Source organism: Pavona decussata, unplaced genomic scaffold (assembly GCF_977016875.1).
Source record: "Pavona decussata unplaced genomic scaffold, jaPavDecu1.1 SCAFFOLD_145, whole genome shotgun sequence".
Taxonomy (NCBI): domain Eukaryota; kingdom Metazoa; phylum Cnidaria; class Anthozoa; order Scleractinia; family Agariciidae; genus Pavona; species Pavona decussata.
The window spans coordinates 1,471,730-1,486,283 of record NW_028145558.1 but is presented as its reverse complement, the minus strand read 5'-3'; the positions used below and the strand labels follow the sequence as shown (position 1 = coordinate 1,486,283).

General features: G+C 36.1%; 2 protein-coding genes across 2 annotated transcripts; both read left to right on the top strand.

Annotated features, from left to right (window-relative positions):
- The first annotated feature begins 2,028 nt into the window (after positions 1 to 2,028).
- Positions 2,029 to 2,987, top strand: LOC146466369 (uncharacterized). The gene has a single exon (XM_085127530.1). It carries the CDS (start codon positions 2,029 to 2,031, stop codon positions 2,920 to 2,922), a length of 894 nt encoding a protein of 297 aa, XP_084983656.1. The 3' UTR covers positions 2,923 to 2,987.
- Positions 2,988 to 11,064: 8,077 nt separating this feature from the next.
- LOC146466368 (uncharacterized) lies at positions 11,065 to 12,108 on the top strand. The gene has a single exon (XM_085127528.1). It carries the CDS (start codon positions 11,065 to 11,067, stop codon positions 11,911 to 11,913), a length of 849 nt encoding a protein of 282 aa, XP_084983654.1. The 3' UTR covers positions 11,914 to 12,108.
- The last annotated feature ends 2,446 nt before the right edge of the window (positions 12,109 to 14,554 follow it).

Below are 14,554 nucleotides of genomic sequence, written 5' to 3'. Positions count from 1 at the left end.
TAAGTTCGAACACTTGTCGAATGTAAAAGTGACGATTTTGCTCAAATAATGAAATATAAAGAAATCTGTAGTATTCCACATGCCACGACTTTGAAACAAAAAATTATCTTCCTTCTCAACTTGAGTCAAACCCATCACGTTCCCTACAATGCATGGTCGATCGCTAACAGCGTGATCCACAGGGTGACATGGAAAGCTGGATCATTTAGTACAAATTTTAAGAAAGGAAAGAATAATTTTTAGAAAAGTAATCGTTTAGCTCATCAGTTAACTCAGTTGTCTTATTGCATGTAATTCAACCAACTTATCTTTTGAATTTGAAAATATCCGACAATGCTCAGAAAGATTTGGTTACAAAGGAGTCTGTATACCTGGTACACTAATGTCTTCCTATTTAGTCATTTGTATTTTTATCTGTGTAGTGGTAAGTAATAATATCTCATTCTCGTTTAATTTAGAGAAAAAAAAAAATCCCACGCCAAATATCGAGTGTGCGATGATTTGCGCGAAATTCGATGTCCTCGCCATCAAAGCATACAAATTGACGAAGGATAAAAACAACTAATTAAATTAGACAACCAATCAGATTCTTGCTTTCACCTTATGCCAAATGATCTTTTGGCAGGTGATCTTATTGATTTCATCAGTGTGGACAGTCTTCAAATTGCGTTAACAAAGCATAGTTTTAATACCTTGCATAAAATTTGTCAAGTTTCATTGAAATTAATCTGCATATACCTTACAGCTATTGCATGTGTGCAAAAAAGGGTCTCAATGGGGTTTACCGTCAGACGTCAAACAGCCTAAAATCTATGGAACGCCAACACTGTCATATGTCTTTCGATGTGTTTTATGTGCAGACGTCACGTCATTATGTGCACTGAGTTATTTTGCGTTTATATTGAGGCATTCTCCTTTTATGTGTGGTGTATACACAAATATATTACGTGCAAACTTCGTTAAACGCACTCTACTTCCCATTATATCAAATGCTTTCTTTGATATATACAGTGCAAGTGTCAGTATGTGCTTTCAAAACTTCGTTATGTATCGTGCATTTTCTTGTTATTTTACCATGATTTTTAACTTGTGTGTTTATGGTATTGCTATGACCATATATGGACACTGATATACCTAATGCCTTACGAAACATCTGCGGGTCATGTATTTGATGTCTAAAAGATAAATCAAGTGTCAATGCGTTTACGCCAGAACATCAATTTGGACACTCTCCAAAGTCGAATTGGAATATGTAAATGTTGGTTTTCGAGGAGAGCGGAAAACCGGAGAACCCGGAGAAAAACGTAGATCGGAAACGACGAGAACCAACAACAAACTCAACCCACGCATGACGCCGAGTCCGGGTATCTGGCGACATTAGTTTTGTCCTTTTCTCCTTGTAATTTCCTGAAGGACTTTACCGTGTCTAATTAACAATTAGACGGCGAGCTCGAGGTTTCTATCGGCTGATAGTTGGCGAGGGGCGAAGCCCCGAGCCAACTATCAAAGGCGATAGAAACCGAGAGCGAGCCGTCTAATTGTTTTAGCATACCTCAGAGATCGATCTATGAAGCAAAAAAATCTTTTTATTTCATAAATTTTGATATATTTGTGCAATGATGCATGCTAAATCGCGCGCGCTCTGACAAACTGCCGTCTATCGATCGATAGACGGCAGCTGTGTAGCCAATCAGATTGCGCGTTACGCGATAGTCGGTCACTGAGGTATGCTAAATAAAGTTATCTTTTCTTATATTTGGTGGGAGGTGAGTGCTCTCACCACCGCACCATCCCTGCTCCCCTCCTCAATAAGAGAAACCGAATATAAGAAAAACAAACAAACCCAAAGTATGAATTATTAAAATAGATTAATAGAACTGTCTAGTTTAGGAAATGAAATATAACTATAACTAAGAGTGCTACTGTAAGACTAAACGACTGGGACCCAATTTTTTTTTCTTTTTTCTTTTTTTATTTTTTATTTTTCCCTATTGTTAGCTTGCAACAAATTATACGAGGAGAAGGAACATGGATGAGGACACTGCTGAAGATTCTTCTTTAGAAAAGGAGGAAAATGCGCGGTCAAAGTGGTCAAAAGTTTTACTCAGTGAATTTATTGTGATAGCAACAATCAACATTTTCACTCTCGTCGCCTTTGCAAGAAATCGCCACTTACGCAAGCGCACTACGTATCTGATAATAAACCTGACTGTGGCAGATTTACTGGTGGGAGTAGTGTCGGGACCACTGGCAACATTCGTCCTAGATTTGGATCGCAGAAATGGTTTCAGCTGGCAAGAATTCGTTATTTCAACCTCGATTTTCATATTTCCCCTTGCTTCTCAAGCCAATCTTTCGTTAATTTCTTTAGAGCGGTTGCACGCCACACTTTTCCCCTTTAGGCACTGTTTAATTGAGAGATGGCTTTACTTCAAAGTTATTATTGGCAACTGGCTGATATCTTTGCTTTTGGCATTCCTGATGTCTGTTCTTGACATGCTCGAATTAGTTTTAATTTTGTATTTATTTCTATGTTACACTTTTCTTACCCTTCTTATCATAACTGTTTCCAATGTTATTATTACCATGAAAGTCAAAAGTAACCCTCCTCCGCAGCATTGTAGTGCAGTTGGTTCAGAAAGGAAATTGTCAGTAACCTTAAGCATAGTTACCGTCGTGTCTATCGTGTCAATTCTGCCCGCATCTATTTGGGTGGCATTTGAGGATCACATATTCAGTGAAATGTCTCTTGCAGTCGTTCACATCTACGAAACGTTAGTGCTGTTATATTACGCCAATTCTATGGTCAATCCATTCATATATGCCATAAGAATGCAAGAGTTTAGGAAAGCTGTTAAACAGCTTTGTAAAAGCACTGCAGAGACAAGGGGTGTCCAACCCACTCAACTTCATGCAATGTAATGCATGAGCACAAAGCTAAAAGCAATAACGAAATAAAAATAACGATTAAAGACAATCGAAATTTGGTTCAACCTGATATTTAAGTTAGTTTTTCTTCCTTTGACAATCACATGCAAGTTTTTAACAAGATGTTGTCAGTAAACGACATTCCTTTCATGCTTTGTATAACGTAGGAACCAGTGACTTTTTTTTCTTGATACAAGTAAAACTTGAACCTTAAAATCTCATGAGCCGTTTGATCCTAACCTACTGGCTCACAAAATTTGTTAAAAATGTTTTAGACAATCAATAAGAACAGCTTCTGGAAGGGTTTCATTGAATAAAGAACTTAAAAGGTGTTGCTTTTGGTTTCAGTTTACTGTTCAGCAGCTTACATGTATAATTAAGAAAGCAAAGGAAGACCGTAAGTGATCTTCCATCGATTTGGGTTTTTGTTCTTGTTTTATTATTATTTTTTTTTAGCTTCAGGGAGCCTTGAGAAGGCGACGCGACAATTCCCCCCCCCCCCCCCCCTTCCTTAGTCGAATCTTCAAGAGCATTGAAGCTACGCAGAGATTATATAGTGCGTCTAAAACTGTCTCCTTCGAGCCGGTACGAAAAGAAAGACGATGATGTCATGTCACATAAAATTTCGTTATTAGTTCTGAAAACTTTGTACAATTTTAAAAGGACCAACCGGACAAAACAAAGGGTCCAGATCCTGATGGCTGCATTCTGGAAAATTTAGACAATTTAACTAGTGAAAAAAAAGCCGACTGTACAGCTAGGGCTGTATACTGTATATCTGTCCAATTCCTCAAGCAAACACTGAAAACTGATTCATTAAAAAAACCTCCGGCCAAATGAGACTAGTTTTTTTAAAAGATATTTATCGGTTCATAGAGTTTTCTTGTATACTGACTTCGAGTAGCCCCGTCGATATAAGTAAAATAGGAAGTTAATTACGACTTTAGACATTTGTTGGTTGTTTCCCTTTGAATGCAAGATGAAAACGATGATGTCAGGACGCGACGCTGAGATTCAAAGGCGGTCAACAGACTTGATCTTTTAAAACTGGTTTATACTGGACAGCAATCAGCTTTTGGTGCAACTCCAATGGTTCGTGGTGATACTCTAAGCGTAACGCTGGAGTAACTAATACAGAAAGAGAGGAATAAGAAAATGTATGTCAATGAAATATCCCTCAGAAATTATGTCGCATAAATTATCAAGAGCATTTCGTGGTAATAGCCGATCAGAGTTGATTCCTCCGGCTTTATCTTTACTTTAGGAAACGAACAATAATTTTAGTTTTTCTTCTTACAAATTTAACAATATCTTGTAACGTTGTATTATCTAGTCTCTTGTTGCATTTTGCCTTGTAACTGCGTTCGAAGTAGGACGAACGCTCACTAGTACGGATTTGAGTCGAGATTTAATGGGACTTGTCGTGGATGGGTCAATGGATCTGGGAACGCACATCTGGCATCCCTTGTAGATTTTTTTTGCAGGGGCAGATCATCGCAAAGAGAGAGAGAGAGAGAGAGAGAGAGAGAGAGAGAGAGAGAGAGAGAGAGAGAGAGAGAGAGAGAGAGAGAGAGAGAGAGAGAGATTGGCCTGGTAACATCGAACACACTCTCTAATCTACGATTATTACTAGTCTAATTTACACGTAAGTTTGTCCATGATTTTTTGGTTCATTGGATGGTCATTTTGTCCGACCCTTCATTTGTTCGTCCGTTCGTCAGTCCGTCCGTCCGTTCCTTTGTTCGTTCACTAAATTATTCTAACAATGCCCAGCTGTAAAGCAGCCCATTAGAGCTTAATCCGGCATGATTGAGAAAAAAAAATACTGAAACACGATAAACGACGGCGTTGCGTTAGGCGTCTCTTTTCCCCTTCAAGGAAGAAGATATGGGACGTCTGCACGCAGACTGCAACAGATTGGACTGACTAAAATCACAAATGCGATTGAAATTGAAGCAGTTAATGATTACCTTGAGTTGACACATAAACTTGTGCTTGAATGAAAATTTGACTTGTCTAAAAAAGTTGATCGAAAGAAGAGCTAACTTCATGCAGATGAGCGGTATGTTTACCTCAAGATCCACTCTCTTCAGTTAAAAGTAGTTTTGGAGCCACTAAAGTTGGAATTACTCACGCTATAAGAAACGAGGTGAGTATCACTATTCTACTATATTCCGATTACGAGGTAGAATGGTTTCTTTTAGAAGTATATCACGCGTTTTAGGGGTAGGGTTTGCAGATCGTTTCATAAACTCCAATTAGTTTGTAGCAAACGTCGTTTCCTGGTGAATTTGCTTCGGGGCTGTTAAAAGGCCAAAACATTCAGACAAACCTGGCATGAGATTATTATTTTGTGCCTCTCTATTGACACTGCAGTAAAATCTCAGTCCAAGAAGATCACTGTTAGTTAGACCGGACGATGATCTAAGACGACCTCTTAGTTGAGCGGCGACTTAAATATAAATATCGTGAAGAAATAGCGATTTCAAATACTTGACGAACAAAAATTGACGATTTTGCTCAAAAAATGGAATATAAAGATAGATGTTGTATTCTACATCCCACGATTATGAAACCAAAAAGTATCTTCTTTCCCAACGCGAGTCAAACCCATGACGTTCCCTACAATGCATGGTCGGTTGCTTACCGCTGACTTACAGCGGGACGTGGAAGGGTGGATCATGTAGGAAAAATTTAAATTAAGCAAGGGAAGAATAATTTTACAAAAGCAATCGTCCAGCCAATCAATTAAGTCAGTTATTTTACCCCTTGAAAAATAACTGAGAATATAACAAATTATGAGTCAGAGTTCCTCTTTATTAAGGCAGATAACTCGATTTTTTAAGCAACGATTTTAAGCACCTGCTCTCTTCAGTAGTTCCTTGTTTATTCTTAAAAGACACATTTTGAGAAAGTTCGGTGTGACTCGATGGATAGCTGTCCGATTTGTTGAAGCAATTTTCGTTTTTAATAAAACTACCCAGCATTGTTCAGAAAGATTTGATTCTAAATGAGTCCGTTGAGAGTAAATAGCGATGAGTTCGAGCACTTGTCGAATGAAAAAGTGACGGTGTTGCTCAAATAATGAAATATAAAGAAATATGTAGTATTCTGCATGCCACGACTTTGAAACAAAAAAATTATCTTCCTTCTCAACTTGAGTCAAACCCATGACGTTTCCTACAATACATGGTCGATCGCTAACACGGTGATCTACAAGGTGACATGGAAAGCCGGATCATTTAGTACAAATTTTAAGAGAGGAAAGAATAATTTTTAGAAAAGTAATCATTTAGCTCATCAGTTAACTCAGTTGTTTTACCGCATGTAATTCAACCAATTTATCTTATGAATTTGATAATACCCGACAATGCTTAGAAAGATTTGTTTACAAAGGAGTCTGTATACCTGGCACATTTCCGATTAATAATATGTCATTTTCCTTTAGTTTAAAGAAAAAAAATCTTCCACGACAAATATCGAGTGTGCGATGATTTGCGCGAACTTCGATGTCCTCGCCATCAAAACATACAAATTGACGAAGGATAAAACCAACCTAAGAAATTAGACAACCAATCAGATTCTTGCTTTCACCTTACGCCATATGATCTTTTGAGAGGTGTCCTTATTGATGTCATCAGTGTAGGCAATCTCCAAATTGCGTAAACATAGCATCGTTTTCATGCGTTGCATAAAATTTGTCAAGTCTGATCGAAATTAATCTACATATGCCTGAAAGCTACAAAAATTAACTTCATGTGCACAAATGGTTTATAAAAATTTGACACATGGATTATTTTAAGAAAAAGGAATTCATCGCATTCGTAGATGTTAACGATGACGAGAGAAAGCTAAACGAAGGCAGCCTTGGGCATAGTTTGGCGTTGATCGCGCCCGTGCTATAGGGCAAATTGCCACCATAAATATCCTAGAAAAAACGAAAAATTGAACATTTCGCCATACCAAAATTGAGACGTTTGAGTAGAGTTTAAGACTTTGACTACCAATTACATTAGAAGCAATCGTCTTTTCCTAAAGAACATGTGTGGGACTGTTTAGCTGCAGGATTTAAATCTTTATGAAAACAAAGCATAAAATCATCATCATCCTGTCAAATTTGAGGCAACCCTCTTTTTCTAGCGAATATTTGTTGGACTGTTGCATAGCCTTATCTAAATCTGCGTTATCATGTAAAGTTAGGTTTTTCCATTTTCCAGCATGTTTGTCATTTATTGCAATTTTTTCCATGATGTTGTCGTGCTCATGTTGTCCCGCCTCGACTGGCTTTGTTGTTGTAAGGACTAAAATCTTCATAAAAGTAAGGCATAAAATCATCATCATCCAATTAAATTTGAAGCAAACGTCTTTTCCAAGAGAATATTTGTGGGAATGTTTACCTGAAGGACTGAAATTTTAATGGAAACAAGGCATAAAATCACACCTTGGAGCATTCTGTAAATGATGATCCGGCGACATTTGTTGGCTTATCTCCAGTTGAATGCGTGATGAAAACAATGACTCAGGACGCCACTCTGAGACTCAAAGATTGATTTTACCTGCTTTATACAGGACTCCAATGGTTCGTAGTGATACAGTAAGAGTGAAATAAGAAAATGTCTGTCGACGATAAATCCCTCAAAAATTACGTCGCATAAATTCTCTCGAGTATTTCGTGGCAATATCCAATCAGAGTTCATTCTTCTGGCTTCACCTTTACTTTAGGAAACGAATGATATTTTAGTTTTCCTTCTTACAAGTTTAAGTATATATTGTTATCGTTGTATTATCTAGCCTCTTGTTGAAATTTGCATTATAATTTAATTGTATTTTAGACGTAGCTTTTTGTGTTATCTCTTGCGTTATTTCCTTCGTTGGTCCATTTTTTCACCAACTTATTCTAACAATTCCCAGGTACAAAGCTACCAATTAGAGCCTAGTCCCGCATCCTAGAGAAACAGAGGGATACTGAAATACGACTAACAAATGCAACGGCGTTGCATCAGACGTCTCTTTTCTGCTTTAAGAAAAGAAAACATGGGATGTCTGCACTCAGGCTGTAGCAGCTAAGACTTGTTAAAAAAATGTAAATGTGATTGAAATTGGGACAGTTAGTAATCAACTTGAGTAAACACAAATTTGCGCTTAATGAAAATTTAGATGTCTATTGATCGAAAGAAGAGGTAATTTGATGCAGATAAGCGGCATGTTTATAGCAAGACCTAGTCTCGCCAGTTAAAGGCAGTTTTGAAGGCAAGTTGTCATTATTTACGTTATCAAGAAACGAGGTGAGAAACGATATTTTATTCTAACCCAATCACAAGGCAAGATGATTTTTATTAGAAATATATCAGGTTATTAGTGCGAGTGTCGTTTTCTGGTGAATGCGCTGTTGGGTTGCAAGGCTGAAACCTGGCATGAGATTATTGCTTTGTGCTTGTCTTCTAACATTCCGGTAAAAATTCAGTTCAAAAAGATCACTGTTAGTGAGACCGGAAGATGATCAAAGACGGCCACTCAATTGAGGCGGCGACTTACATATAAACGTCGAGAATAAATAGACGATCAAACACTCGTCCAATAAAAAGGTGACGATTTTGCTCAAATAATGAAATATAAAGTAAGATGTAGTAGCGCACATGACACGATTTTGAAACAAAGAATTGTCTTCCTTCTCAACGCGAGTCGAACCCATGACGTTTCCTTTTATGGTCGGTCGCTAACAACTAAGCTACAGGGTGACGTGGAAAGCTGAGTCAAATTTTAAGGAAGGGAAGAATATTTTTTAGAAAAGCAATTATATAGCTCATCAGTCAAATCAGTTCTATTATCGCATGTAAAACAACCAAGAGAATAAAAGAAATTATGAGGCGATGTTCCTCTGAGTTATTAATGCAAATAGCTAAATGACAAAAGAGTTGACAAAAAGCAAACGCATTTTTAAAGAAGTTTTTTTAAGCACCTGCCATTTTTATTAGTTGCTTGTTTATACTTAAGACACATTTTGGGGAAGTCTGGTGTGACTCGATTGATAGCTGTCCAGTTAATTCCAGCAATTTATTTTTTGAATAAAAATATCCTACAGAAATATTTAGTCATAAAGGAGTATGTATACCTGGTACACTTCCAATTTAGTTATTTGCATTTCTATCTGTTTACTGATGATTAATCATTTATCTCATTCTTGTTTAGTTTAGAGAAAAAAAAGCAATTCTTCCACGCCAAATATCTAGTGAGCAATTATCTGTGCGAACTACGATATCCTCGCGATCAAAACCTACAAATTGACGAAGGATAAAAACATCTAAAGAAATAAGACAACCAATTAGATTCTTGCTTTCACCTTATGCCATATGGGTACTGCTGATGTTTTAGCACAAAAAATAATATCGTTTAAACACGTTGAATAAAGATTGTCAAGTTTGATAGAAAATTATCTGCATACACCTAACAACTTCATGTGGACAAAACTATTAGGGCTTATGAAAATTTGACGCGTCGATTATGTTGTCGTAATGATAATAATAATAATAATAATAATAATAATAATAATAATAATAATAATAAAAAAATAATAATAATAATAATAATAATAATAATAATAATAATAATAATAATAATAATAATAATTCACCGGATCACAGATCTTTACAATGGTAGAAAAAGCTTCAACTAAAGCAGCCTTGGACATAGTTTGCCGTTGATTGAATGATAGGGCAAAATGCGACCATACATATCGTACACGAAACAAAATTGAAACGTCTGGGTAGAGTTTAGTACTTCCAATAAAATTTAAAGCAACCGTTTTTAAGTGGAGAATATTTCTGGGACTGTTTAGCTAAAGGACTGAAATCTCTAAGAAACCAATGCATAAAATATAAAATCATTATCATCATCCAATTAAACTTAAAGCAACCGTCCTTTCCCAGAGTATATTTGTGGGACTGTTTAGCTAAAGGACTGAAATCATTCTTTATAATAGCTAGGCTTAAAAGTACCATTATCAAATTAAATCTGAAGCAACCCGGCGTCTTTTACTAGAGAATATTTGTGGGACTGTACACCTGCAGGACTGACGTCTTCATGAATACAAGGCATAAAATCATCACTTCATTGACATTCGTTGTGAATTGCACGTGACTATCAAGATTTCTGTAAAGACGATCCGGTGGAATAGAAAATAGAGCGACGATTTACGATAGCGATGGGATGAAACACTTTTCGCAAAAAATAATGTGGAAATTAGGCGCAGAAAGTAAATGTATTGTTGATACTTTTGAGGAGCTACTGTTCAATAAGTTAATGGATATTATGTCAATCTTTTTTTCTCTTACAAACCATCATTATCTTAGATTGCAGTTGTGTCATTTCCCTGGTAATCTGGTAAATTAGTCTCTTGTTAAATTGTCACCTTTCTTTCTTTTTTTCTTCTATAGTTTCTATAATATGTATATATTGTTATAATTTGTTATTTGTTGTCACAGCTGTTAATTGTGTGCTTTTCTTATCAATATTTTATATTCATATATAATAATAACTATTTTAGACTTCCCTAATAGCGTAGTAATTCCTAGTTGTTATATCTATTGCACTACTTTCTCTGTCCTTGTGTGCGTGTCGTTTTTTTTAGTGTGAATTTGTCCTATCTTGCTGACCTGTAATTTATTTTCATTTAATGCTGATGTCAACTGTCTGCCTGGCTCCGCTAGCCCCTATGGTTATTCCGGGCAGCCAGTAATCTAATGTTATTTCTAATATTTTTGCAACGAACTTACAAATAAATATTGTTTTTGTTGTTGTCATTGGCAAAATACCAAAGGGAAAACCTTTCGGAAACTTTGTGTTTTATCTTTCATGGTTTTAAACTCATGTGTTTATGGCATTGCTATGACCATATATGGAGATTGGTATAGCTTATGTCTTACAAAACATCTGTGAGACATGTGTAAAATAAGGATGAATCCTTGAAATAAACTAATACAAAATATCCACTCTAGGAAATAAATTATTATTCTTGAATTTTTGCTGTACAAAACGGTTGACCGTCTTTCTTTTTTTTTTTTTTTTAATTTTTTTTTTCTCATCCTCACCTTGCGAAGAATGAACACGAGGAGAAAGAATATTTTCGTCTATTGAAGCATGGCTGTTGGCACTACTAAAGCTTCTTCTGTTCAAAAGCTGAAAAATGCGTGGTTAAAAGTTTTTCTTATTGAACTTCTTGTTATATCTATAATCAACGCTTTCACTGTCGTCGCGTTTGTAAGAAATCGCCATTTACGCAAGCGCACTACGTATCTGATAATAAACCTGACTGTGGCTGATTTACTGGTGGGAGCAGTGACGGGCCCATTGGTAATATTCGTCCCAGATTTGAATCGTGGACATGGTTTCAACTGGAAAGAATTCATCATTTCAACCTCGAGCCTCACATTTTCCCTGGCCTCTCTAGTCAATCTTTCGTTAATTTCTTTAGAGCGGTTGCACGCCACACTTTTCCCTTTTAGGCACTGTTTAATTGAGAAATGGCTTTACTTCAAAGTTATTATTGGCAGCTGGATGATAACTTTGTTTCTGGCATTTATGATGTCTGTTCTTGAGGAGCTTGATTTAGTTTTAATTTTGTATTCTTATGCATGTTACACTTTTCTTGCCCTTCTTATCATAACTGTTTCTTATGCTATTATTATCAAAAAAGTCAGAAGTAAGCCTCTTCCGCAGCATTTTAGTGCAGTTGCGTCAGAACGGAAATTGACAGTAACCTTAAGCATAGTTACCGTGGTCTATATCCTAACAATTCTGCCCTTATCTATCTGGATGACACTTGCACAATACATTTTGAACCACATGTCTCGTGCAGCGTTCCTTCAACTCAACGCAACGGTATCTTTGTTATATTACGCTAATTCCATAGTCAATCCGTTGATATATGCCATACGAATGCAAGAGTTTAAGAAAGCGGTTAAGGAGCTCAGTTGTAAGAGGACTTAAACGACAAGGGCTGTCCAAGACATTGAACTGAATGCAATGTAGTGCATGAGCACAAAACTCAAACCAACAATGCAAAGAGAAAAAAATCGACAACTGCATGGTTCAACCTAGTATTAAGGTTAAATTTTCTTGCTTAGTAAGGCTTGTTTTTAACAAGTATTGTAAAGAGTGTTGTTCATTTCGTATCTCGTTGGAATCAACTGTGCACTGAATTTATGTCATTTTATTTTTGTTGCTGGGAAGGAGGTATTTAAGTTGCTGAATCTCATGAACTGTAAGATCCTCAAAAAAAAATCGTTTAAGGAGTTTATTTGACAATCAAAAGGAACAGCGAATGTTTTATTGAATAAAGAACTATTGACTGTATTGCCTGTGGTCTTTCCACTGTAGCTTCCACGTGTAATTCAAAAATCGAAAGAAGATTTCAGTTTTTTGGTTTTTGTTCGTTTGTTTTGGTTTTGCTTTACTTTTGTTGAGTTCCTCAGTACTTTTCACCCCCTCCCCCTTCGTCGTAACTTCAAGAGTATTAAAGCTGCAAATAAAACTGAGAGTAGACGTTGATGTCAAATAACAAAGAAATTCCGTTATTAGTTCTGAGAACTTTGTACAATTCTATAAGGGCCAACCGGACAAAACAAAGCTGCCTAATGGCTGTAAACGGAAAAAAAATTTAGAAAATGTGTAACTAATGAGGAAAAGCTGAGTGTATAGCTGGGGCTATATGAAGATTACTTCATGTTTGGTGAGCGCCTACTACAACAGTTAAGAGTAATTTAAAGGTATTACAGGTAATTAAGTAAATTGTTCTAAAAATGCCAAATAGAAAGGTCGAAAATGACAGAATACTCGACTTCAGTTTCTTGAAATAAACAGATAAAAGGTGTCACGCGAATGAATTCTCTTATATATTGTGACATTTCTTTCTGCTGTATTTTGGAAACAAAATTACCTGTGAAGGTTTGTGTTTTTGCGTGTCCTGACAGATGTATTATGTCCTTTGGTGGGATAATACAATAATAATAATAATAATAATAATAATAATAATAATAATAATAATAATGATAATGATGATGACGATGATGATGATGATGATGATGATGATAAAGACTTTATTAATAGCATTTCCACAAAGTGGCTCTTCATCCGTATCCGTTGATATCTAACTAAGGTGTCACGCGAATGAATGGATCTTTCTCTTTATTGGTAAGGAATTTCTAAAAGAAAGCTACGTTCTGTTGAGTCCTCCTTATTGTTGTTGTTTTTTTCCTTCTAAAAATTCTTTAATTGAATCGACAACCGTAAACCGGAATGCTATTTTGACGGCGTTAGAAGGAGTGAAAAGTATCGTATGCGGCTTCTGATTGGTCATACTATTTTTTTTTTTACTAGTGAGAAAAATCGTATGGCTAAAAGAGTGCGAGACAATTCTTCTTTCACGCCTTTGTAGTGAGGACATTAATCTGTATTAGGAGTGCGTTCTTTCTACGTCGAACACAATAAATAATGTATACCTGTACAATTCCTAGATCACGACCTGACTTCTTCAGGGAATAAATTGACTAACTGAAGAAGAAAACCGTCAAAATTGAATGATCGTTGAAAAAAAATTCATCTACCAGCATAGAACTCATTGTATTAAAACACGTACTTACATATCGTGACGTACCACGTAATTTCGAAAAGCGAACTTTCTTGATAGGAATCAAATGCTTGAACCCAGAAGTGTTAACAGGCCGCAATAGATATAGGTTTGGATACTGATACAGTGTTAATGGTGCAAATCTTCTTTTTCGACATATCTTGTTTACTCAGTAGATTCTAGACGTTTTTCCTTGTAATCTTATATTTAATCCAGTGTTTGGTGGAGTTTTGAATTGTAACGGTTTTCGTCTACAGTTAGTTTATTCCCTGAAGAAATCAGTCTCGGCTTCACTTGACGAAATGGCGGAGAAATCTACATTATATCTATATCCCCAGCTGAAAAATTAGCCTTTCTTCATTATTGGAACCGTCAATATTAAATTAAGTAGATAAATCCAAGAGGGAAGATGTTCAGACCATTTTGGAATAACTATGTCTAATAAACAAAGTATTCTGAAAAAAAAAAAATTCTTACTAAGCAGCCAGAATAATATTATTTCAATCTAGAACGGGTATTTGGGTAATTTCACAGGCTTAAAATTCAACAAGCCACCTGGGCACAACTGCAAGACAACTTCATTAACAAACCTTGAGCTGTATCAGACAAATTTATTCCCTTTTCTTCCATCACTTTAAGTTAGTTCCCTCATCTTCTTGTCAACAAAGCCCTGGCTGATTTCAAAAGCAGCATCACCACACTTGAGGAACTTCTTGAATGTTGGTGTGTCTATATATTTCCCAGCAATTGTGCTTGGTAGATTGAATGTAAGCTTGTGGGAAGGCTTAAAAAGGTTTTTCACCTGTAAGGAGAATCTCTGGTCTTCCTGTTTTGGAGCATCTTCATACAACCCAGTCAAGCATCAAATGTTTAAGTCCCAATATCTGAAAAATTAAAAAGAAATTAATAAATCAGTGCTTTAACTTTTATAATGCTCAGCTGTCATAATGTGATATGCGCTATTAATATTATTAAAATTTGTGTTTAGAACCAGTAGGAGTG

What these genes read in the sequence shown, in the direction of transcription:
- LOC146466369 (XM_085127530.1), top strand. Translation starts at nt 2,029, where the DNA reads ATGGATGAGGACACTGCTGAAGATTCTTCTTTAGAAAAGGAGGAAAAT.
- LOC146466368 (XM_085127528.1), top strand. Translation starts at nt 11,065, where the DNA reads ATGGCTGTTGGCACTACTAAAGCTTCTTCTGTTCAAAAGCTGAAAAAT.